Source organism: Notamacropus eugenii, chromosome 5 (assembly GCF_028372415.1).
Source record: "Notamacropus eugenii isolate mMacEug1 chromosome 5, mMacEug1.pri_v2, whole genome shotgun sequence".
Classification (NCBI taxonomy): domain Eukaryota; kingdom Metazoa; phylum Chordata; class Mammalia; order Diprotodontia; family Macropodidae; genus Notamacropus; species Notamacropus eugenii.
The window spans coordinates 270,622,496-270,646,749 of NC_092876.1; the positions used below are offsets into that span (position 1 = coordinate 270,622,496).

Consider the following 24,254-nt stretch of genomic DNA (forward strand, 5'->3'; position numbering starts at 1 on the left):
TGCTTTTTTTTACAGTTACATTTTACTTAACCCACCTTTCATTGAAATGTTTTTATTTCTTATGATCCAGTTCCAAAGTTGTTAGAAAAAATAACAACCACAAAACATTTATCACTCCCCGACTTGCTTTCTTCTCTCCCTGTCCCTCTTAAAAGGAATTAAAGTTTAAAGTTTTAAATTGGGCAGGGTAAGAAATACCAAGCAGTTGTTAGAGGGTAAATTCTCCATTTTGTCAATGTCAATTTGATTTTGTTCTAGCATGGGCACAAATGGTGAGCAAAATGACCTGGGAGGCATTGAGAACTAAGTGGGATGATTCCATCTTTCCTATAATGCTCATTATATGTTCAAATGAAGAAAAAACAGAAGAGCTAGGCTTAGAGTTATTTTAGCTTTTTACATAAGCATTTAACATGGGATAGGATATATATCACAACTTATCTCATTTCAACAGATTTTCTGCCACATTCACAATAGTTGTTAAAAATCAGAACAAGTAGGATGATTATTATGAAATTAATCCTACATTCATCCCACCCTACTTCCTTCTTAGTATCATTCAAGGCTCTATTTGCCAGATGTGTGGATGGAACAGGCAACATCTGTATCCATCCATAGAAGTTCGAGAGAATAAAGAGTTGGTCCAAAGAGACTTGCTAGAGAAATGTGGTGAGGAAAAAGAGAAAGGGAAAAGAAGAGAAGGAAAGTCAGGGCTGGGATACATGTAGTTTATAAATCTACTGGTTTTGCAACGTTCTCTTACTTGTGAGTCGAAAACAATAAGCTAAGACAATTTTTAAATGTATATAACTGCACGTTTCTATTTTGATGCAGAGGATTTATGTTAAAAAAGAATAAGCCTAACTAAAATTCACATAGAGTAAGTGAAGTCAACTTAAGAGATAAAAGTAAAAAAAGGAAACCTTATCTACTTATTTACTTCATCCATGTGTATTTATATGCCCATTATGTTTTCTTAAGAATTCATAGATTTATTAATAAAATTCCCTTACTTGGTGAGCAGGCCTACCAGGACCTGCTCCTAAAAAAAGCAATTTGGTACGCATGGATGCAAGAATACACAGAAAAAGCCTGATCATCATAAAAAGTTATTGAAATATAAATCAACTTCTACACAATTTGATATAATTTTCATACTAAGCCTGAATGAATGATTTCAAATCTTGAGAAAAAGGTTATAGCTCTAGAATAAGTCGGTGAAGAATTGCTAGAGAAGAGGAAAGTTAGATATCACCCTTCCCCACATGTTACATCCAGATGTACCTATCCAGTCAAATGGGAAAGATGCCTCACATCTCACAACTGGGAGCACACATGACCAGTACTCAGATACTACGACTGCCCCACTGTTTTTCCTTCCACTTTTTATTTATCATGATAAATAACTAAAAGAAAACAAAAATCACAATTCTGGCAAGAAAGTCAAGTCCAAGGCTTAAATACGAAACATACTGAACATTAGGGTAAATAATAAGATAATGTCTAAGGAATAAGTGAGTTCATCTTCTTTTGTAGTCCCTTCAAACAAATTCACATCATGTTCTGTTAGCAGACAAGTTTGTAATCTTTCGTGCTAAACAAAGGTGATCAAAAAGTCCATCATGAAATTCCATTTGTTTATGGCTAGACAGGAGCACCAAAGAGAACCATGGGTACAAATAAATACAAATTCCGTGTATTTACAGACTATCCTCAAGGATTTTAATGCAAATTCTATGTATTTATGGAATATCTCCAAAGATTTCAAAGTACTTTAAAGACACTAATTGTCACAACAAGATGTACTCCACATGTTGTCTTTTTTCTCCTGAAATTTCTTCCAACAAATGCCATTCTCGTTACCCAACAGCAATACATTACTTCATCACTCAGAATTCCTATTTATACACTCCACATCACTTAAAATTAATCAATCAATCAATTAACAAATCTTTGTTCAACCCCTATTACATGTTAGGTACTATGTTAAGTACCTAGGGGGATATGTATGTATGTGTGTATACATACATACATATATATATACATATATAAAATGAAACAATCCTTACTCATAAGCATGAGAGGCAGTATAGAATAATGGCATTAACTTTCAGAATCCAAAGACCTAGATTTAGTCCCAGTTCTGATGCTTTCTAACTGTAGACTATAAGCAAGTCACTTAACTTTCAACCTCAATTTCTCCATATGTAAAATGGGAATAATAAGATTTATACTACCTACCTCATGTAGTAATGATGAAGAAAAGTGGCTTTTAAACTCAATCTACCCATAATTATTTATTCAATTGTAAACTTTAAATCATTTATAAAAGTGATGTTATTTTTTTTAATGTAATGGTTCCCAGTATAAGCCCTCAACATAAGACAAACCCTACTCTCAAGATTACCACTGGAGTACACAAAATGCTATAATGAAGGACATGAGAGTATGAAAATAGAAAGTGGAGTATTTTTTTATAACTCTCCCCACCCCTCAATCATAAAATTACAGAGTTGGAATGGAGGGACCTCAGAAGTCATATAGGGCAACTTCTTCCCCAAGGCCTGAGAGTCCTGCCCTACCACATCCCCTAGAAGTGGTTATGCTGTTCTGAGTTGTTAAGTTATACTATTAAGTGAATCATACTATTTAGTCTATGAGAAACCCCTCTATATTTCAATGGTTTCTGTACACTGTTTTTTTAAAGTATCTATTAAAACAAGATAGATAAAGATGACCTAACTCATTCCCAGTAATCTGATAGGCAGTTAGGAAGTATAGTGATTCGAGTACTAGAGCTGGAGTCAGGAAGACCTGAATTCAAATCTACCTTCAGGTACTCATTAGCTCTGCTACCCTGGGAAAGTCACAACCTCTCTCACCCTCAGTTTCCTTATCTGTAATATGAGAATAATAATAGGGCATACATCCCAAGATTGCCCTGTGGATAAAATAAAATAATATTTTTAAGTGCTTTGCAAGCTTTAAGGCATTATAAATGCTAGCTATACTTACTATTATTATAGGAATTAATATAGTTCATTATTGGCCTGTACAGGGTTGGGAAAAGAAGTTGATATATTCCTTATTCTTTATTTCAGACCCTCGTTTTGCCATCATCCCCGAGAAATCATTTCTCTTCCCTTAAAGTTCACTCCAACCTATCTAGATCCTTGTTGCTATCACCTGTGTACCTCCAGATCACTCAGCCTCTTTGATAGCAATTTCATTATCTGGCTTAGTTTTATTTTCCACCCCAATCCCTCAACATTCAAACACCACAGAGTAATTGATTTCCATAGACAATACTTCTCAACCACACAGAAGGGGTCAGACCTGAAGTACCTCCATCCCTTACTCAGATCTGAGCACAGGTGCTAGAATTCCTAGTTATGGCTTTGATTGATGCAATCTTTTAAGGAACATTTCCTTTCTTCTCATACATAGTTACAATATTTTAAGTTTCATAAAGTGTTTTACATCTATTATCCTCAAATACCACAGCAACCTGTAAAGCAAGTATTTCACGTATTATTATCTGTCCTTAATGAATGAGGAAACTGAGGCTCAAAGAATTGAGGTGATCTGTCTGTGATATACAACCTGAACCCAGGTCTCTCTTGGCTCTAGGAGCATCACTTTGTCCAACACTACATATATAACACTAGCAGGTCCTGAGGATCCGCGGGAAGTAGAAGGTATCATTAATTTCATAGGTGCTTCAGAATGAACAATTAAATAAACAAAGTCTATCTTTGCCTTTATTTATATCAATCAGTGAATGTGTATATGTATATACATATATACATATATATACATACATATATATATATTTCCAAGGACTGATTTTTTTTCTCCAAAGATTTTTTATAACTACCACATGGTAGCTAAGTGTTCCTGATAATCATAAGGCCATTTTTTGTTGACAATTACAGACACTATCTTCCTATTGCATCTGCAGCCCAACCTCTGGGTACCTCCTTTTCATTTTTAGTGAATGAAGAAATCATTTGGTAGAGGTTGCCACTTTTCATTGAATGCAAAAGCAGCATTTGCTGGAGTCACATGAAAATGCCCTCCCTTTTCTTCCAGAATTCTCCAATCTTTTCCTTGAAGGCATATTCAGCACAGTCTTTGCACTCCTGAGGTGTAAACCCAACCAAGGCTGTTCCAATGGTACTAATTCCCTGATCATGAGTCAGTTTTTTAATTTGAGCCTCTAGAGATTGAGGAGAAATGTAAGATATAATGATGCCCAAGAATACAGTATCTCATAGATCCTGTGTTTTCTATAGGACTGTGATCTTCAAAACTCTCTACATTACAAGCAATTTCAATTTTCCCATTATGAGGAAAGGCCATAGCTTGAACACCCATTAGTCCATCCACATTGGAGCCTCTGAACGCACTTGCAATCTTTTTTCCCGTAGCCAGATCTTGAGAGTCAATTGTCACATTGCAGTTCATCACGTAGGGACTGGCACCGATACCTACAACCATTAGAAAATTATATTAGTGAATAAGAACAAGTTCTCATTTGGAGTATTTCAAGAATCTTCTCCTTAATCTGTTGTGATCTCCAGTAAAACACTTTCTTTGGCCTGCTTTCACCATGAAATAATGTAGAGTATCATCATTAATATTCCCTCTTTTCAGTGACTCACAACTTTCTAAAAGATATCTTTGTGGTGATACTTGAGCAAAGTTCACATGAAACTAACAGTAGGCATAAGGAAATTTATTGTATATTTTTTATTACATCAATTTTAAAAGCATTTAGAGGACATTTTCAGCCTAGGTAATTACAAAACATGGGAGACTATCAAAAGAGTTAAGGCAGGAATTCTTAACTTGAGATTAACTGATCTCTCAAGGGGTCCATGAATAGATTTTAGGCATCTATGAATTTGGATAGAAAGAAAAATTAAGTTTTATTTTCATTAATCTTCTTTGTGGTCCTATCTATTTTATTTCATGTATTTAAAAATATAATTCTAGCTTCAGCAGACTGCCAAGTGGGTCCATGAAACACAAAAAAAATTTAAGACTCCCTAAGTTACAAGCAAAGGTATGGCCTTCCTACCTCAAATCTCTCCCCTCTCCAATCCACTTTCTACAGAGCTGGTAAAGGGAGTTTCTTGAATCAAACATCTGAATCTTGAATCAAAACATGTCACTCCCCTACTCAAAAGATTCCAGAGGTCCCCTGGGATATAATCAACAGCAAACTATCACAAAATGATCTTCAATTTCCATCTAATGCCATCCCTACATGCTAGTTTAAATAGTAAAAGAAGTCAGAAAAAGACAAAATGAAGTCCTATTACTGATAAGGGGAGGTACATGGGAACTTTGCCTCAGTTATATTTGAAGGTGGGTATCATGGGTTGACTGTATGCACAGAAGCCTCAGATCATTTTTTTCCCCATAGCAAAGGAAGCTAGCTCCTTTCCCTATTCCTGAGTCACTGCCCCCTGCCAGCAACAGTCAATCAATAACCATTTATTAAAGACTTAATACATAGGAGGCATTGTGTTAAGCTGTAAGTATACAAAGACAAAAATAACCCCTTCCCAAATGAGCTAACATTCCAATGGGAGAGATAATGTGTAAATAATTAGGTACATACATAATATAAACAGAGTAGATGGAAGATAATCCTGGAGCAGAAGTCACTAGCAGCTAGACAGCCAGGAAAGACCTTCTGCAGCAGGATTTGAATTGAGTTTTGAAGGAAGTCAAAGGAACTAAGAGACAAGAAGGTTGAGGAGGGAAAATATCCAGGCATAGGGATTCTAAGGCACAGAGCTGGGAGACAGACTGTCATGTGTGAGGAACGGCAAGTAAAGCAGTGTGGCTTAATTGGAGAGTTCTTGAGGGAAGCAAAATACAAGATAGAAAGAGACCAAGATATGAAAAACTTTAAATGCTAAATGGAGGACTTCATTTTTTATTCTGGAGGAAATTGGGAGCCCCTGGATCTCTTTGAACACAAGGGTGACATTGTCAGAACTACTTCTTAGACAAATTAATTTAGCAGTTGGGTGGCAGATGCACTGGAATAAGGAAAGACTTGGGGCCCAGAGATCAACCGGAAGGCTCCCCTCAGGTCCTGGACTTGCTGTTGTACCACTAACTGCTCCCCCACCTCTCCCATCTTTAGAGGGAAATGGATTAAAGAGCGTCATTGCTGCTGTTTAGTTATTTTCCAGTCATGTCTGACTCTTTGTGACTCTATTTGGGGTTTTCTTGGCAAAGATACTAGAGTGGTTTGCCATTTCCTTCTCCAGCTCATTTTACAGATGAGATAACTGAGGCAAACAGGGTTGAATGACTTGGTCAGTGTCATATAGCTAGTAAATGTCTTGAGGCCAGAATTGAACTCATGAAGATGAGTCTTCTTGCCTCCAGGCCTGACACTCTATTTACTGAGTCACCTAGCTGCCCTGGTAATTTTATAAGTGAAGAGAAAGCCACAGATATGAGAGATGTTGTGAAGGTAAAAGTGGTAAGATTTGGTAAAGGATTGGGTGATATAGGATAAGTAAGAATGAGGTGATGATACTGAAGTTTTGAGCCTAGATGACTAGGAGGATGGTGGTTCCCTTAAAAACAATAGGGAAGTTTGGAAGAGAAGAAGTTTGGGATGAGACACCTATGAGATATACAGTTCAAGATGGCCAAAAGGTAAGACTCTACTTCAGGACTGTAATGTAGATCTGGAAATTAACTTCATAGAGATGCTTAGAACCCATGATGAGATCATGAAGACAGTATACAGAGAAAGGAAAAGAAACCCAAGGAAGGAGTCTTGGAGGATATAGATGGTTAATCAGTATGGATGACTGACCAACAAAGGTGACTGTTCTCAGGAGCAGGTAGACCAATAACAAGTAAATCAGGATCAGTGTCATGAAAAACAAGAAAGGACATGAAAGAATGTCAGTAATCAGTAATAATGAAAGAAATGTGAATGAAAATTCCCAGAGATTTCACCACGAATCCCACAAGCTGGCAAAGAGGATAAAAGTGGGAATCGTTAGCATCGAAAAAAGGAAGGAAATAAGCATTTTTAAGTGCCTGCTATGTACCAGGCACTACGCTAAGAGCTTTACATTATTTGTAATACACTCTCATTTCATCCTTACAGCAACTAATATTGTCCCAGTTTTATAGTTGAAGAAACTGAGGCAGACAAAGGTTAAGTGACTTGCCCAGGGTCACACAGCTATTAAGTGTCTACGGTTGGATTTGTACTGAGGCCTGGCATCCAATCCAGTGTATAGCCGAGCAGAGGACATTAGGTACACTAATGCATCGTTGGTGGAGATGTTAATCAAGTTAGCCATTTTGTCAAGCAATTTGGAGTTACGCAATACAGTAATTAACTATCCATACACTTTGATACAGAAATTCCACTACTAGTATCTTACCCAATGAATTTATTGCTAAGCACAATGTCTTCATATACAACCAAATATTTATAGGAGCATGTTTTGTGGTAGCAAAGAATTGGAAACAAAGCAGATATCCATCAATTTGGGAATGGCTTTACAAATTGTGATATACTAACGTAAGAGAATATTACTCTGCTGTAAGAAACTATGAATATGATGAATACAGAGAAGCATGGAAAGGACTTATATGAACTAATATATAAAGTTAGCAGAGTCAAGAAAATAATATGTGCAATGATTTCAATAATGTAACCAGAGCCACAAAATAATCAAATGTGAATGTTGTGAAATTATAAAAAACAAGCATAGCCCCAAAGAAGGGATTTAGAAGACATCGCCCCCCCACACCTCCTTGCCCAAATCTTGTGGAAATGGTATGGAATGATCATTACATATGTTGTCAGATATTTTTGATGTATTGATTAGTTTTGCTCATTTTTTTCTATTCTTTTTTCCTTTTAAAAGGTATTATGTGTTATCTAGGACAACCCTCTGACAGGGAGAAGAAGAAGGGGAAATTGTAAAGATAAAACATATCAATATGAATTAATTTAAAAAAACAAAGAGGAGAAACAAAAGAAAAGTGGAAGAGAAGATGATCAATCATGTCAAATGCTGTAGAAAAATCAAGAAGCATGAGGATTGAAAAAATGCAATTAAAAAATTATGAACTTGATGATCTTAGAAAAACATGGATAGACTGGCAAGAAATAATAAAGAGTGAAATGAGCAGAACCAAGAGAACATTGTATAAAGTAATAACAATATTGTTTTAAAAACAACTTTAAGTGACTAAGTCATTTAGACTATTATAAATACCCAAATTAACTACAATGGACATATGAAGGAGCCAATAAATGGAAGTGTGTATAGAATGATTTTACATATGTATTTCTGTATTACATATGTATTTGTGGCTAATGGTAGTCATCCATAAGGTGGGAGGAAGGGAAAAAAGAGAAGAAATAAATTTATATATTAACTTTATTCCCTTCCCCTCCCCTCCCTTACCTTTCCCTTCCCTCCTCTGCTCTCCCTTCCCCTCCCCTTCCCTTCTTTGCCACCTTAAACCTGCTGCACTCTGAAGCTCAGACAACACTGGGAACCAGAAGGCTCTCTTCTGGACCCTCCTGGCTTCAGAGTGATTATCAATAGTAACTGTTGCTGTTTCCCACCCAGCCTGATGTTTTTCTTTTGTTGACCTACTTAAAGGGGCCATGCCCTGGCTACTTCTTAAACAGATCTATTCACTGAATGGACGTTGCCTCACCCTAAGTGAGTACCTGCAAAGACCTTGGCCTAAAGGGCCCAAGGTGTCCCAGTGCATCCTGGGCCATCTCCCATCATCCTGATAAATATCTGGTCACTGGATCCAGATGGCTCAGGAGAAGAAGTGAGGCTGGTGACCTGCACAGCCCTCCCTCCCTCAAAGCAAAGTCAAGTGCAAGTCACGTCATTGTTTCTCTGATGGCATGGTCTTCTTTGGCAACAAAGGATGAACACAACAACAACAGTATTTAAAGTAATAGCAAGTTGTACATAATAGATTTGAGTGTCATGTGAAATCATTTTTTGTTATACTATGTTGTGGAAATGCTTGTTTTATTCCATAAATCAAAAATAAAATAAAGAAAACTAAAAAAATCGTTGGTAACTTTGGAGAGAGCAGTTTGAGGCGAATGATGAAATTAGAAAACTGATTGTAGACGGTTTAGAAAAGACAGAAAATCAAACAGCAAAACCCAGTCAAGATGGTTTATCCTAAGAAACTTAACAACAGAGAGAGAGACAAAGGATAAAAACTATCTGGGAGGTTAGGGTCAAGTAAAGGTTTGTTTTTGTTTTTTTAAAGATATGAGATAAATGTGATTTTAGGCAGCAGGGACAGAATTCATAGATAGGGAGAGAATCAAGACAAGAAAAAGTGGGGATAAGGATGGCGATCTTGGACAAAATAGGAGAAGATGAAATCAACGACACATGTAGAGGGGTTTGCCAAACGTCACTTCATCAGGAACTGAAGAGAAGGAAACAATGGGTGAAAAACTGACTCTGAGTGATACATGAGAGCAGAGGGGATGGGAGATGGTTTCTGTGGGGTATATGTCAAGACCCTCAGTTGAGAGCATTCAGGAAGACATGCCTTGAGAGGCTTGGGAAGAGATGAAATAGTTTATAGCAATCCTGAGAATCACTTAAATCATGGAGCCCAGAATGGTCACCTTGTTGCCTGTACTCTAGGGACAGTTCTGTTCACATTGCACATGCATAATATGCATGGATGGATCTATGATCTGACCAGTGCGGATATTCCTCCCACCAAATTACATACCATAACCTTTCTTTACCTTTTTCATCTATATGATTCTCATTATGTACTTCTGTAAAATCTCCATTAAGTCTCTACCCAATGTTCTGAAGACCTTCTCTGTTTCTTTTAATATCTTACAGATAAACATTGTTAAAACTACTGATAAATATGGAAGATGTATTAATATCTTAATCTGTTCATATGTGGTCTTTTATTCTTGCTACATGATTGGCTTACCTCCTTTTCCAAACAGACATATGCTTGATAAGGTCTTCTATGTACAGTTTTTATGAAAGTCATTTTTGGTACTCTGCTTTATGGGTACTACGTAATTTTTTATTCTTGTGAACTCTCAACATAGGGCTTCTAAATATTTAATTTATTAGTTGGTTAAGTTAATGGTAACATAATAAACCTCAGTTTTCTATACCTTTATTTGGGAATATTTATATTTCTAACAGCAAAACTGTCTAAGGGGTTAGTGAGAGTGTAAAAAGGGTAACTTTTTTTGTACTTAACAATTCCTTAGTTGTTATTTCCAGCTCATTTTGCTGTCATTTCTTTTTCTTGCTGCTGTCAAACATATTACTTGTGATATCAGTGTCCACCAGAGAGGTACCTACTGTTTTTTCTCTATACTACTGAGATTTAGGTTTTTTTTTTACTCACTGGCCTGGCTACTCTCATAGTAATGGTCTCTTTACGTGTTCAGAAAGACAGGCTTTACTGGAACCAGTTAAACTATTAAATAAGGCACATTTCCTTCTTTTCTCACACATAGTCACAATGAAACATTTCAGCTCCCATGAACAGGCAAGCCCCTTAGTATACAGACTTCTGCAGGCATGAATCATATTACAATATTTCTCTATACTGCTGATTTCCCAAAAAATACATTTCCTAACAGTCAATAGATCTCTCTCTCTCTTCAAACTGCACACACCAATCACCTACTCCAAATATCTGCAGGAAGTAAATCATTGTAACATTTCATAGAGTGCATTTAGACATTCCTTTAACTCACATAAATCCTGATGTACAGTGTTGCCATGTGTGAACTCTGTATGGGCATCTAAGTATGATAGGGAGGCAGCCCAGCTTAGCATAATGAGCACTGAACCTTGAAACAGAAGAGACTTTGAATTACATTTTGCTTGGACACTTGCTAGTTATGTGACCCTGGGGGCAAGTTATTTGAACTCTAGTAGGCTCAGTTTCCTCATTTGTAAAATATCTATGTATGAGGTGTTTTTTTTCAATTGGCTGGTAAACCTGTCAAACATTTCACAAGCTTTAGAATATTTAGTAAGTGCCAGCTATTTTTATAGTGGTATCTGTGTGTCTGTATGTCTGTCTGTCTATCTCTCTCTCTCTCTCTCTCTCTCTCTCTCTCTCTCTCTTTCTCTCTCTCTCTCTCTCTCTCCCTCTCTCTCACATACACACATACACATCATCATCTTTCTGGTCTTCTCTCCTAAAAGTAAATAAGCACACTGAATTTCTCACTCAATATTTTGCTACATGATTTTATATGAATTTTTAACTGATATAAGATCTTCTTATATGCCTTCTCATATATAATTAACTAGGACACTCAACCTTAGGAGAATGGTAAGTTGTTTTTTTTACGATCTATTATCAAATTACTTGATGGTCGTAAGTGAACAAATAATTTCCAATAATTCCAAATTTCCAATCAGAGAAGGCATTTACTTTATGGTAGACTATAGCCCTTTTCTAAAATAACAATGACAACAACAACAAAATATATCTTTTCCTGTTTCATATTTTTCCAGTCTCTAGCATTCCACCTTTCACAAACTAAGAGTGAATGATAAAAATAATCCAGTAACAATAAACCAGATTCTGCTTTGGAGTACAGAGATCCCACTGATGTTATATACTGGCAGAATTTGGTCCTCTGTACTCATTGCAACTTTGAAAGAATTTTTAATTAAAAAAGGAAAGCTAATTCCACTATGTCCTTTAGTTAGTTAAGGCTGTCTCATTCAAATAATTCCATTCTTGTTTGGAAACTAGAAATCTGATGTGAACATTTTCTTTTCAAGTTGTATCTTCACTCCCCTCCCAAAGTCTACAACAGAATGGTATTCAGATGTTCTGATGGCAGAATGCAACTCTTTGCTGCATGGTTGAAATCACAATTTTATTCCAACACAACTGTCACAACGCCCTGAAGCAAGCTAAAAACATGAAGGGGAAAAAAACTCTAGTATGATTTAATTTTCCATGTGTTCTTTAATGGGAAAATTTATCATTCTAAATATTGGTGTTTACTCCTATTTAAAACCTTTTCTTCTAAAAAAAAAAAAAAGAAACTGAGATTAAGTTGCTATTATGTAGCTTGGAAATATAACAAGCCTGATGTTTTCCTGACAATTCTGCTATTTTCTTGTGTGGAAACACTGTATTTATCATATACTGTATGGCTGGTGAGTCAGATATTGTAGAGACCTTATGGTTAACTGATAGTGATGTAAACTCTTTATGCCAGATTGTTTAAGCAGGAAAAAAAACCCAAATGCACTTAATTAACATCTGATGTGTAGCTTTTTCAAACACAAATGCAATATTTGTGTTTGAGCACTGGCAGTAATGACTGTGAACTCTGCTATTAATGTCTGGTTGAAAGATGCTTGTGGCAAGATCACGTCTGAAGCAACACAAATAAAAACTTGTGTTCAGACAAAACAATGGTGAAGAAAGAGCCCATTAGAAAAAGAAAGAAGCAGCCATCAGAAGAGAAACAATTTTTTTCCCTTTAGAAACATACTCACATATCAAAACTACTCTCAAGAGTGGATCCAGATACCATCAATTGCAATAAATCAAAGGTAGAAAAGACTCCATATAGTCTTCTCCTTTGTGCCCTTTCCCCCAAATAAGCTTAAATTAAATGAGGTCAGAGATAGTTTGAGAGTTTCTGTGTTAGTTTTCTTACTGACCTAGGCATCTCTTTCTTGAATAAATTGATGAGCTCAGAGGATCATAGGTCCAGAGTTAGAATGGGCCTTGGAGGCCATGTAGGCCAACTGTGTCATTTTATAGATAAGGAAACTGAGTCACACAAAGATTAAGTGACTCAAGTTTACACAAGTAGTGAGCAACACAGGTGGGATTTGAACCAGGCTCCTATGACTCAATGTTCTTTCCACCGAACTGCACTGAGAAAAGCAATGATATAAACTATTTGGTATCTTTTTTCTCAGGGACTCTTAACTTAAGCTCCATGGACCCCTGATAGTGGACAGATTCCAGAAGGTCTGCGCACTTGGAACTTAAGATTTGATAACTATATTTCAATATAATTGCTTTCCTTTGTAATTGTTATTTTGTGCGTATCAAAACATCAATCTGAGAAGTCCATTGGTTTCATCAGGCCACCACAGGGGTCCATAAAACAAGCAAAGGTTAAGAACCCCTGTTTAATCTACTTGGAGACAGGACATCTTTCTTGTTTGTAAGTTGCATTTCAATTGCTATCCAATCACTAAAGTCCTGTAACTTTTACCAAGAGCAGCTAGGTGGGCAGTGGAGGAAGCAGGAAGTCTCATCTTCCCCTAAGTTCAAATCCAGATTCAGATATTACTAGCTGTTTGCCTCAGGTTCCTCACCTATAAAATGAGTTAGAGAAGGAAATGGCAAACCACTCCAGTATCTTTGCCAAGAAAATCCCCAAAACGGGGTCACAAAGTCAGACATGAATGAAAAACAAACTTTTACCAAACTAGGAAAAACACTAATCCTTGCTTCAGAGAGGATCCCAGGGTGAGCGTGCCACCTAGGTTCAAGTTCATGGGCGGAGAGTTTTTTCTCAATAGATTTGTTATCACACTAGTCATGAATACTTCTGAAAATTTTAAATGTGTCCTAAAAAAGAAGCATAGCAACCACAGAGAGTTTGATTAGAGGATCCACATGACTCCAATGTGCTTAGTGAGCCAAGTATTACCACAGAGGAATGTAGGACATCCATCTATATCACTGAAGTAAGAGGTAAAAAGCTTAGCAAGAGGTAGAAGTTTAGAAAGAGGACAGACACACAGACGTTAACAGAACCAAAGAAGTGTTCCAGTTTTGTAGTCACAGACTAGGCATTACTTCAACTGGATCTGATTTCAGTAACTTTGTCTTCCTCAATAAAAGAGAAATAATATCCTACTCACAACCATGAGTTCCAATCAATTAAAGTCAGTGATTTTCAGATGAATGTTTCTGAAACTGGTAGATGCTGTAGTTAAATTGTTATCATTAGCATTGATAACATATCTTTATACAGTACTTCAAGGTTCTGAAGAGTTTTATATATATATAGATATAAATATATGTATATAGATATATATATATATACACATTTAACAATTTAAAACCACACTAAATGTGTGTGTGTGTGTGTGTGTGTGTGTGTGTCCAGAAATACTTGAAGGACATAATTACATGTAAAATGGATAGCTGGGTGGTTCAGTAGATAAAGTGCCAGGCCTGGAATCACGAAGACTCATCTTCCCAAGTTCAAATCCAACCTCAGAAGCTAACTAGCTGGGTGACTAAGGGCAAGTCACTTAACCCTATTTGTCTCAGTTTCCTTATCTGTAAAATGAGCTGGAGAAGGAAATGGCAACCTGCTCCAGTGTCTTTGCCAAGAAAACCCCAAAGGGAGTCACAAAGAATCAGATTCAACTAAAAAAAGACTGAACAACAAGTAACATAAAATGCCCAAACTCACATTTTTCTAGAAAGTAGTACAACTGTGCCCTTCTCTACTTAGCCCTTGTAGAGACAGTAGTCTCTTCATCTCCTTCTTGAGTTCATAGTTTAAGTATCTAAGACACATTACGTTTAAACACTTTAAGAAACACTGCTTTTCAGAAGATCAACTTGACTGAACAGTAAGTACAAGAAATGATGAAATGTGCTCCTTGAAACAAACTTCTTTCTGCAAATGGTAAATCATTTTCTAAGATGAGGCCTCGAGCTTTGAGAACACTTGCAGGTATCTCAAAAGAATCCTCATAGGAAATTCTCGGTGTGGGGTCACGAGGCACTATATACATCAACTGGGTTCCTTGATGCCAAGAGCAGGATTGTCTGATATTGGACTTCCTGTTTAGAGTGGAAGGAATTGAGCAGGAGCAGATCTCAGTAACCCATTTAGAGAGCTAAATAGAAAGTCCATGATTCTAAGACGTGCCATTACTCATATTATCTATGACTCCAAAAACATCATATAAGATTAGAATTCAAAGAACACTTTTCTTCTATTTTTTAAACAATTATACACACACGCATGCTTTTCATACAGCAGAGTGACTACAGTGTTTAAATTACCCAATAAATGTTTAGGTTTTTTTTTTTTGATATGGTGTTTATTTATAGTTCTTAGACTATCAACCATTATTGCTCTGTCCTCACTTATGCTCACAACAAGCTGACCAACCATGAACTTTTAAAAGGAATCTGGCTTAAAAGATTTTTATGTGTTTGGCAGAGGCTGAGAATGTTAATCACGCCTGGACTCATTTTGTTCTCTCTTGTTTATAATATTCTTAGGGAAGTTCACATTAGAAACCTGTGCCCTTGTTGATTCTGTTTCCACTCTGGTGATCATGTGAATATGTTTGTCATCCTGGAATGTAGACATTAAGTGCTAAGTTGAGAGCAATGCTAATATTTTATTCACTTTAAAAAATAGAAATAAACACGGCAACAATCTGTTCTTGGTGTCAAGCTATGGTTTCTTATGGTGGATAGAGCAGGAAAAGAATGCTAAGACTATGTAGAGTAACTTGAGATGAGTTGGGAAAAAATATTAAAGGTTAAATTTAGGAAACCTATAAAAGCATTATTATTATATGGGACCAAACTCATTTAATCAAATGATAACCAGATCTGGTGTGCCTTCACTTAAACATTATAGCTATAATAAAATTACATTTTAATAAGATATCATTTTAGGCAAAAGTAGATCATTTTTCCGTCCTAACATCATTGTAAGATGAAATAAAATATGGTAAAAACTAACCTCTACTTGGAGTTTCCTACAAATCCACATCTCCACTTACATTCTGACTTGGAGGATATCAGAAACATATAATTTATATAGCTTTAAAAATTATTTTCCACCCACCTTTGGAAAACTTTATTTGAATGCTATCAGCACCTGCTCTGGACCTGCTAAATAAGTTGCTATTTTTGGCTGGTCTAATCTAAGAGTATGGCAAAGTAAGTTTGGAAGTCCTTGCAATTTCCAAATTTCCAGGTCAAGGTGAAGTTTATAATGCTTTCAGGTAAGATCTATCAAGGAGTACAAGAAACATCATGGGGAACACAAGAAACATCATGGGCCTATTTTTCTTTCTTTGCTAATATAAAAATATTTTAGATCTTTCATCAGGCCAAATTTGACTGAATTCAAAGACTGATTTACAAAAGTTCCAAATTGACTAATCTTAACAAAAATCCTACAGAAAAAAAGATAGGAGATAAGTAGGAGAAATATTGTATAAAAGTTAAAAAAAAGCTAAAGACTACCTCAAAGTTCTTCAGATATTTCTAGAGATAACCGACTTTCATGTAAAGTAGCAAAGAAGATTTAAGAAGGTGAAGAAGTTAAACAAATCAAAGGTTAATGCTGAAAAAGTAGAGACAAAAATATCCTTTATTACACATGCATTTAGAATTAGAATGGGAAGTAACAATGCAACAAAAACAAAATTTCCTTCCATTTGGGAGATTGGCCAAATAAAAAGAATAGTATTAGTGTTTGATTTTTAGGTAATGATATTTACCAGAAAAACTTGAGTTTCCTCATAGATAATTCAATTCAACCCAACCAATACCTATTAAGCATATATCTCATGCAGAGCACTGTGCCAGGCACTAGGGGGAGAAATAAAGTCCTTCGTGAGATTAACAGTCTAGCAGACAGTTTACACTGATACTGTCTTACACAATAATACATGGTGAGTATCTTAAACACAGGAAAATGCTCTGTGAGAGATCTGTAGACAATGACTCATTCTCACTGAGCTACAAAAATGAACAATTCAATTACTAATCCAGATGTTTGGTTTACATGATACTAAACAACTGATTGGACTACATTGTTTATTGAACTTACTGGATGTTTTGGCAACATACAGATACAGGTTTGATATGCAATGCAGCTTGAGTTAGAAAACAGGCATGAAGTTTCTGAAGTTTTAGTCATCAAATTTATACTTGCTCATCTGAGAGCTGAGTTCTAAGACAATAAGGAATAAATAGGTTTCAGGGAGATAGTTTCTCTCTGCCAGTCATTAATATATTGAGTTTGTTCCTGTATTGAAAAAGAAAACTTCTTATTCTTTAGTTCTGTGACTTTCTAAAGTTTAGTTGGGACTATGTACTTGTAAACATGATTTAACATCCAAGACTGACAATTTATAGCACATGTAACCAGAAGTGATGAACAAGATAATAGCTCTCCTTTAAACAGAACTTTAATGTTTACAAACATACACACATAAATGTAAAACATATACACATATACAGTATATATACACATATGTATGTACACATGCATATATACATGTGTATGTACATATAAAACACATACATATACATGTCTATTGTCTAAATGTATAGGCATACATGTACACACATACACATATACGTATATAGTATTTGGTATGTTCAGTCACACACCAAGAAGAGAACGGTAAGGTCCATATTCCTCTTTCTCCCTTGGACAGGATATGACTTCCCTAAGTGAGGTACACATTTCCTTGTCCTGAGTCTTTAAGACACCACTGACCTGGACCTTTGTTTATAACTGATAACAAAGTTCACAGCTAAGGAGTTCTATTAGCAATGAGGATCACTAAGATCATATCTTTAAGCTGGACCTTGAAAAATGCTGCAAGACTCAAAGAAATAATAGTCTTGGAGTTGCAGGTGGTAAAGTTGATATATTGAGCAGAAGCCCACCTAGTTAGCCCGCTCAAAATTTCAGTAAAATGATAATTGAGTTATTAAAAGTCATTTTCTGGGCCTAGAGAGAAAGGTTAATAGAAAAATAAACAAGAACAAATTTAAGAATCTGAAAAAAATATTAGAAGAATTTGGTATAATAAGACTTTTAGCAGTTACTGAATGGGAACTGTAAGGAATATGCATATTTTAAGTGTTCTGGAATCTTTGCAACATTAAGCAGGAGCTAGGGCATAAAGAACCCATAGACAAAAACAGAAAGGCAGAAATATTAAATGCTTCCTTTAAAGACTGCAATGAAATTAAAATTTTAATTAAAAAAGGGAAAATAACAAAGGATTTTGATAAAGTTTAAATGATTTAATCCAAATATGAGTGTCTCAAAGAACAAATCAGAGAAACAAGTGATTATATCCAAGTATATGATAACAATGCGGAAAATATACCAATACTTATGGGAGACAGCCAAAGTAGTTTGTAAGGGGAAATTTATATCACTAAATAGATGTTACCAAAAGAGAGAAGGAAGAGATCAATTAATTGAACTTGCAGCTTGAAAAATTAGAATATCAATAAAATAATAACTGCCAAGTCAACAAAAAAAATACATTCTGAAAAATCAAAGTAACTTGTGAAAATATTTTTAAAAAATTATTGTTAAGCTGTTTGAAAGAAAAGCACAATAAAGTAATATATCATTTGCTAATCTAATTTTTAAAAAGATAGGGAACTCGAGGTTTAGAGAGGAATTTTCCCAGGCTATCCCTAACCATGCCTCCGATAAAGAGCTTTTCTAACTCACTTCACTAGGAAGACTTCTTGGAGGGATGACTCATAAGTAGTCTCTAAATTTGCCATACTTTCAGAGAAGCAACACAATACCCTTTCCCCATGAGACTGTTGAATAAATGATTCTTTGTCTATGCTATCAGAGAGGAGAAAAATATGTTTCTAACCTGTTAAGCCACATCTTTTGTTAGGCATAGTTCCTATATCAGGTTTAAGAGAACTGAACTCCCTCCTTGAGAACCAGCCAAGATGTTTCCATCTTTGGACAAAGCTTCGTTTCTCTGGATGGTCAGCTTCCCCAAAAAGAAACACGCTGCAACCAGGCACATGAATTGTCAGCTTTTCAGCTAAGCCTAAGGAGAACCGGAAGGAAGCAGGGAGAAAGAATAACAAAAATCAGTCTTTAAAAATGTCCTGTACTTTTATTCATATTTGAAAAACTCACACTTTGGTGTCATTTTTCTTTTGAAGCCCATTTTACAATGTTTTTTTATAAAAAGGATCCAGAACTCAGTACCTGTTATACATGTATACATTTTGATTTGTAGGTTTTCCTCTTGATTCTTCTCTTATCTGACTGCTTCTTTGGTGTTCTTTTCTGAATGATGATCAACATCCCACCTTCTAGGAATGTGTACAGATTAGGATTATGTTTAAGGCCTTCTCTTCTTTATATATACTCTATTTCAATGATCTTATCAATCTTCATGGGCTCAAGTATTATTACTATGCAGATAATTTCCAAGTCTACATATTAATCTCTCATCTCTTTTCTGAAATTCAGTTCCACATCACCAATTTGTGGGCTGAATATCTCTCCTTCTGAATGTCCCTTAGACAAACCAAACAATAAAATGTCCAAAACAGAATTCATTCTCTTTCACTCCAAACTCACCAACCCTTTGAATAAACCTTGTTTTTGTTGAGGGCCTACTATTTTTTTCCAGATTCATGAACTCGACAATATCCTTGATACTTTACTCTCTCTCCTTCCATATTGAATTAGTTCTCAAGTTTTGTTGATTCTACATTTCTTTTATTTCTTGCATCTACCCCTTCTCTCAATTCATACAACCACCTCCCCAATTCAGGCTTTCACCAATTATATGTGTGGGTGGTATGTGTGTATTTGAGAGAGATGTACATTCACACACATATATACATAGGTATATGTATGTGTATACACACATGCACACACACAAATTCAACAAGGGTTTATTGAGCATTTACTATATACAAAGTACTCTGCAGGCTAGATTGCTAGGGATACAAAGACCTTCTTGTCACTTCTGACTTGAACTATATTTTGTAGTAGGTTTATAATTGTTCTCCCTATCTTCAGCTTCTCTCCCTTTCAATCCACCTTCCACATTGTTGCCAAATTGATATTCCCAAAGTCCAGATTAGGCCTCTGCTCATGAAATTTCATTAACTCCCTATTGGCTCTGGGGAAAGATAAAAACTTCTCAACAAGACATTTAAAATCCCTCACAATCAAATCTAAAGTTTAGAGTCTAAACTATCATTCCAGACTTGTCTCATTCATCATATATTTTATATCCCAGCTAAACTGGCTGACTTGATCTCCCCTCTAAGTTACATATCCTCATAATTCTTTACCTTTGCACAACTATTTCTCATACCTGGAATGCAAGACCTCCTCATTTCTATCTCCTGAATTCCCTAGCTCCATTCATATCAACTCAAGTGCCGCATCCTACACAAGTTGTTTCCTGATCTCATCTCTCCTCTCCTCTTCCTTTCTTTCTTTCTTCCTTCCTTTCTTTCTTTCTTTCTTTTCTTTCTTTCTTTCTTTCTTTCTTTCTTTCTTTCTTTCTTTCTTTCTTTCTTTCTTTCTTCTTTCCTTCCTTCCTTCCTTCCTTCCTTCCTTCCTTCCTTCCTTCCTTCCTCCCTCTCTCTCTCTCTCTCTCTCTCTCTCTCTCTCTCTCTCTCACAATTATTAGTGCTTCCCCTTCAGATATTTGCTTTGCATACATTCTACATCTACTTATTTGTATATTCTTCTTCTTATTTCCCACCTCATCACCCCCAGTTCCTAACAGAACAGAAGCCTTGGAGGAAAGATAGCATTTCCATTTTTTTCTTTGTACCCCCCCTTGCATCTACCACAGTACCTTGAACATAATAGATTCTGAATAAAGATCAAATTGAATCTGAAAAAGAACTACCACTATCTGGTTTATATGATATGAGCTACTGATTCAAAATAAACATTTAAAATGTACTATGATTTAAAAAACTATAAAACTCCTAGGCCATTTTTATGTATGGACCCAAAAAAAACTTCCTTGGGTTTGAGCCTCTATAAGACAATATGTTACTCAAAACTATGGCTCATGAGCCCCCACAGATGTATTCCTTAAAAAAAAAAAAAAAAGAACATCATAGTGTTGAAATGAGCATCTCTTTTCCATACTAGCCTCAGGAAGAACATCTGAGTTCAAAGTAAAAGACAGGTTACTCAAACATAGCAAATTAAGTGATATGTTCCCACAGAGAAAAATTGTCCCTAAGCTACAAAATCACCAGTGGGAGAGTATGTATATTATAATGTAAGGTCCTTGAGGACAGAGACTGTTTTGCTTTGTGTATTTTTATAGTTGGTCCCTGGCATATGGCAAATACTTAAATGCTTTTTCATTCATTCACATACACAGAGAACATTCACTCAGTTGAAAAGCCATTTATTATAAACTTAAGTGCCAGGCACTGTACTGAGTTTTGGGGATACAAAGAAAGGCAAAAATACAAAGTCCTTACCCTTAAGGAGTCCACATTTCTAATGGGAGAGGCAACATGCAAACAACATGTATGAATGCTAAATAGTGTAAATGAAAGGTAATCTCAGATAGCACTGGGACGGAGGGGGTCTAGAGCAAGTTGGCGAGGTACTGGGAGGTTGGGAAAGGTCTTCTGCTAAAGGCAGAATTGAAATAAATCTTCAAGGAGACCAAGGAATTCAGTAGTCAGAGAAGAGGAGGAAGATCATTCCATACATGGGAAACACCCAATGGAAAAGCACAGAAAAATTACACAGAGATGGAGGGTAAAGTGCAAGGGACAGCAGGAGGGTCAACACTGTTGAACTATAGCGTGCAGAACGAGTAAAGCATAAAAGAATAGAAGACACAAAGGGACAAGGTTGTGAAGAGGCTGAAATAACGCTAACAATATTAGCCAGCATTTATACAGGCACAGTGCTGAGAGCTTTTTACAGATACTGTCTCATTCAGTCCTCCCAACAACCCTCTAAGGCAGATGCTGTTATTATCCACATTGTATGATGGAGGAAATGAGGCAAATGGAAGTTAAGTGATTTGCCCAGGGTTAGACAGCTAAATAAGTACCTAAGGCTAGGTTTGAACTCAGGTCTTCCTGATTCCAGGCCCGAAACTATGCACTGTGCCACCTAGCTGCCACCTCAGGATATCAGAGGATTTTATATATTACATTTTGTATTTTATTCTGAGGTTATAGGGAGCCATTGTAGTGGAGTGAGATCATCACAGTCACACTTTAGCAAGATCTTTTGGCAACAGAGTGGATGATGAAGTGGAATGGGGAGAGGCCTCGGAGCTGCTGTTGTATTGCCTTTCCTGCTCTCTGCTTGATGAAATGTCTGTTTCCTCTTGAGCATCATATCTCTATTGTGCATCTCTGCCTTTCTCTAACTGCTATATTCTATAAGCTTCTCTCTGCTACCATTTACTGAAGTACAGCTGCTGCTAAGCCTCTTTCTGGCAGAGAAGATTAAGCTCATTTAGTCTGCCTGGGCCTGGATAACCAGCTTTCTTTCTTTCTTTCCTTCCTTCCTTCTTTCCTTCTTTCTTTCCTTCCTTCCTTCCTATTTCCTTCCCTTTCTTCCACGTTCCCTCCTTTTTTCCCTTTTTTCATTCTCAAACTATTTGACTTAGGGTTGAAAATTTTCTTTCAATTTCTGTCAAATCCCTAATGATCAGTCTGTGTCCCATCCAATAATTTTGGAGACTCTGCCCAACAAAATCACAAAGGCGCTATATACGGTTGAACAAAAGTTTTAAGTGAAGTTCACTGGCCTATCAGTCTCCTCCTTAGATCCTTTTCCCTAAATTTACCTTTATTATTTGCCTTTATTACCAGCAACAAAATCACTAGTCTTTGTTGAGTATTTTTGACAGAAACAAACCTTCCTAGGCCTCCTGGAAATACAAACTGAAGAAACACTGAAGAAACTTTTCTAAGTAATGAAGATAGTATTCACCTCTTGTGAAAGACATAAGCACCATATTCCTAAACTAGAAGACCTAATTTTTAACCCTAGCTCTAATATTTACCTTGGTAAAGTCAATTTCTCTCCATGATCCTCAGTTGTCTCATCTATATATGATCTATAGGTTTATAAAGAACAAGTTCAATCTTGGGGAGCTCTCAAGATTTATTCCTAGCTTCGATCTCTACTCAGTTTCCTCTGAGAACACCTTGGCCCCTGCCTAGGTTTTCCCCTCCAAATACTATAGCTTGACTCACTCCTAGACTATATAGGAAAAGAAAAAAAAAATCCTTCGGCTCCCCTTTAATAGAATATCAATGATAAAAGAGATTTCATTTGACCTGAGGGGAGGGAAAAAAAGCTCAAAAAACTAATTCTATCCCACAGTCCCCAAACACTTCTAGTGGATCTCTCATCTCAAGTCCCAATTTGTAGTAAGGTTACAACTGCTTTGAGTTGGAGTCCTCCCTGCTCCTTATCTATTCCTCACCTCACCTCCCCACCCCAAGGGAAAAAGCATTCAGATCGCTAGAAAGTTAGCCCTTTCCAATGGACCTGTGCAGTCCCCATAATTGAGAATACTAGTGGAGGGCAAGGTGCCGGTGCATTACGGATCTGTCTTTTTTATACAATAAGCATTCTCTAAGGGTCTACTGTTTGCCAGGCATTATACTAGGCACTGGAAATAAAAAGATAAAAATGAGAGTCCCTGACCCCAAGGATCTGAATTCTATTGTGGGGGTAAAAGGAAAGGGAAACAATACGCACAGTTAAGTAAATGCAAAGCATATACGTAGTAAAAACAAAGCCGTTCTAAGGGCAAGGACACAAGTGTTTGCAGGGGTCAGGCTCAGCCTTGTGTAGGAGGTGGCACCTGAACAGAGGCTTGCAAGGAGCTAGGGATTCTATGAAGTGATCTTGAAGAGGGAATGTGCTCCAGGTAGGGAGGTCAGCCTGGGCAAATGCACAGAGGGGAGGGATATAATAGTGAGTCATGTAGAGGCAATAGTAGTGGCATAGTTTGGCTGTAACAGAGAGTGCACAAAGGGGACTGATGTACATGTAGCTTGCAAAGGTAGGCTGGATCCAGGTAATAAAACATTTCAAATGCCGGATGGAAGAGTTTTATTTTATCCTAGAGACAAGAAGCAGCCCTGTGAGCTTCTGTCAGCGGGGGAGTAAGATGGACAGATTTATGCTTTAGGAATATCAATTTACCTGCATGGAGGATGGGTTGAATTGGGGAGACAATGGAATCTAGGAAATGAGTTAGGAGGTTATCTACATCTCCTTTCTCCCTACAGTCTCCATTCCTATTGATACCGTGTTAAAGATGATTGATTAATCATATATAGTCTATGTGAATGATATGGCCATAGATTAATCAATCATCTTTAATGTGGTATCAACAGAAAAAACCAGGTCAAAGAATTTA

At 36.4% G+C, this 24,254-nt stretch overlaps 1 protein-coding gene across 1 annotated transcript in view; it reads right to left on the reverse strand.

Moving 5' to 3' along the window:
• Nucleotides 1-1,066: 1,066 nt before the first annotated feature.
• Nucleotides 1,067-24,254, reverse strand: part of FTCDNL1 (formiminotransferase cyclodeaminase N-terminal like) — a 131,822-nt gene continuing 108,634 nt past the window's right edge. The window contains 3 exon segments of the mRNA XM_072612815.1: nt 1,067-4,244; nt 4,246-4,490; nt 18,717-18,902. Of these exon segments, the coding sequence (XP_072468916.1) occupies nt 4,062-4,244; nt 4,246-4,490; nt 18,717-18,902 (614 nt within the window). The 3' untranslated portion in view covers nt 1,067-4,061.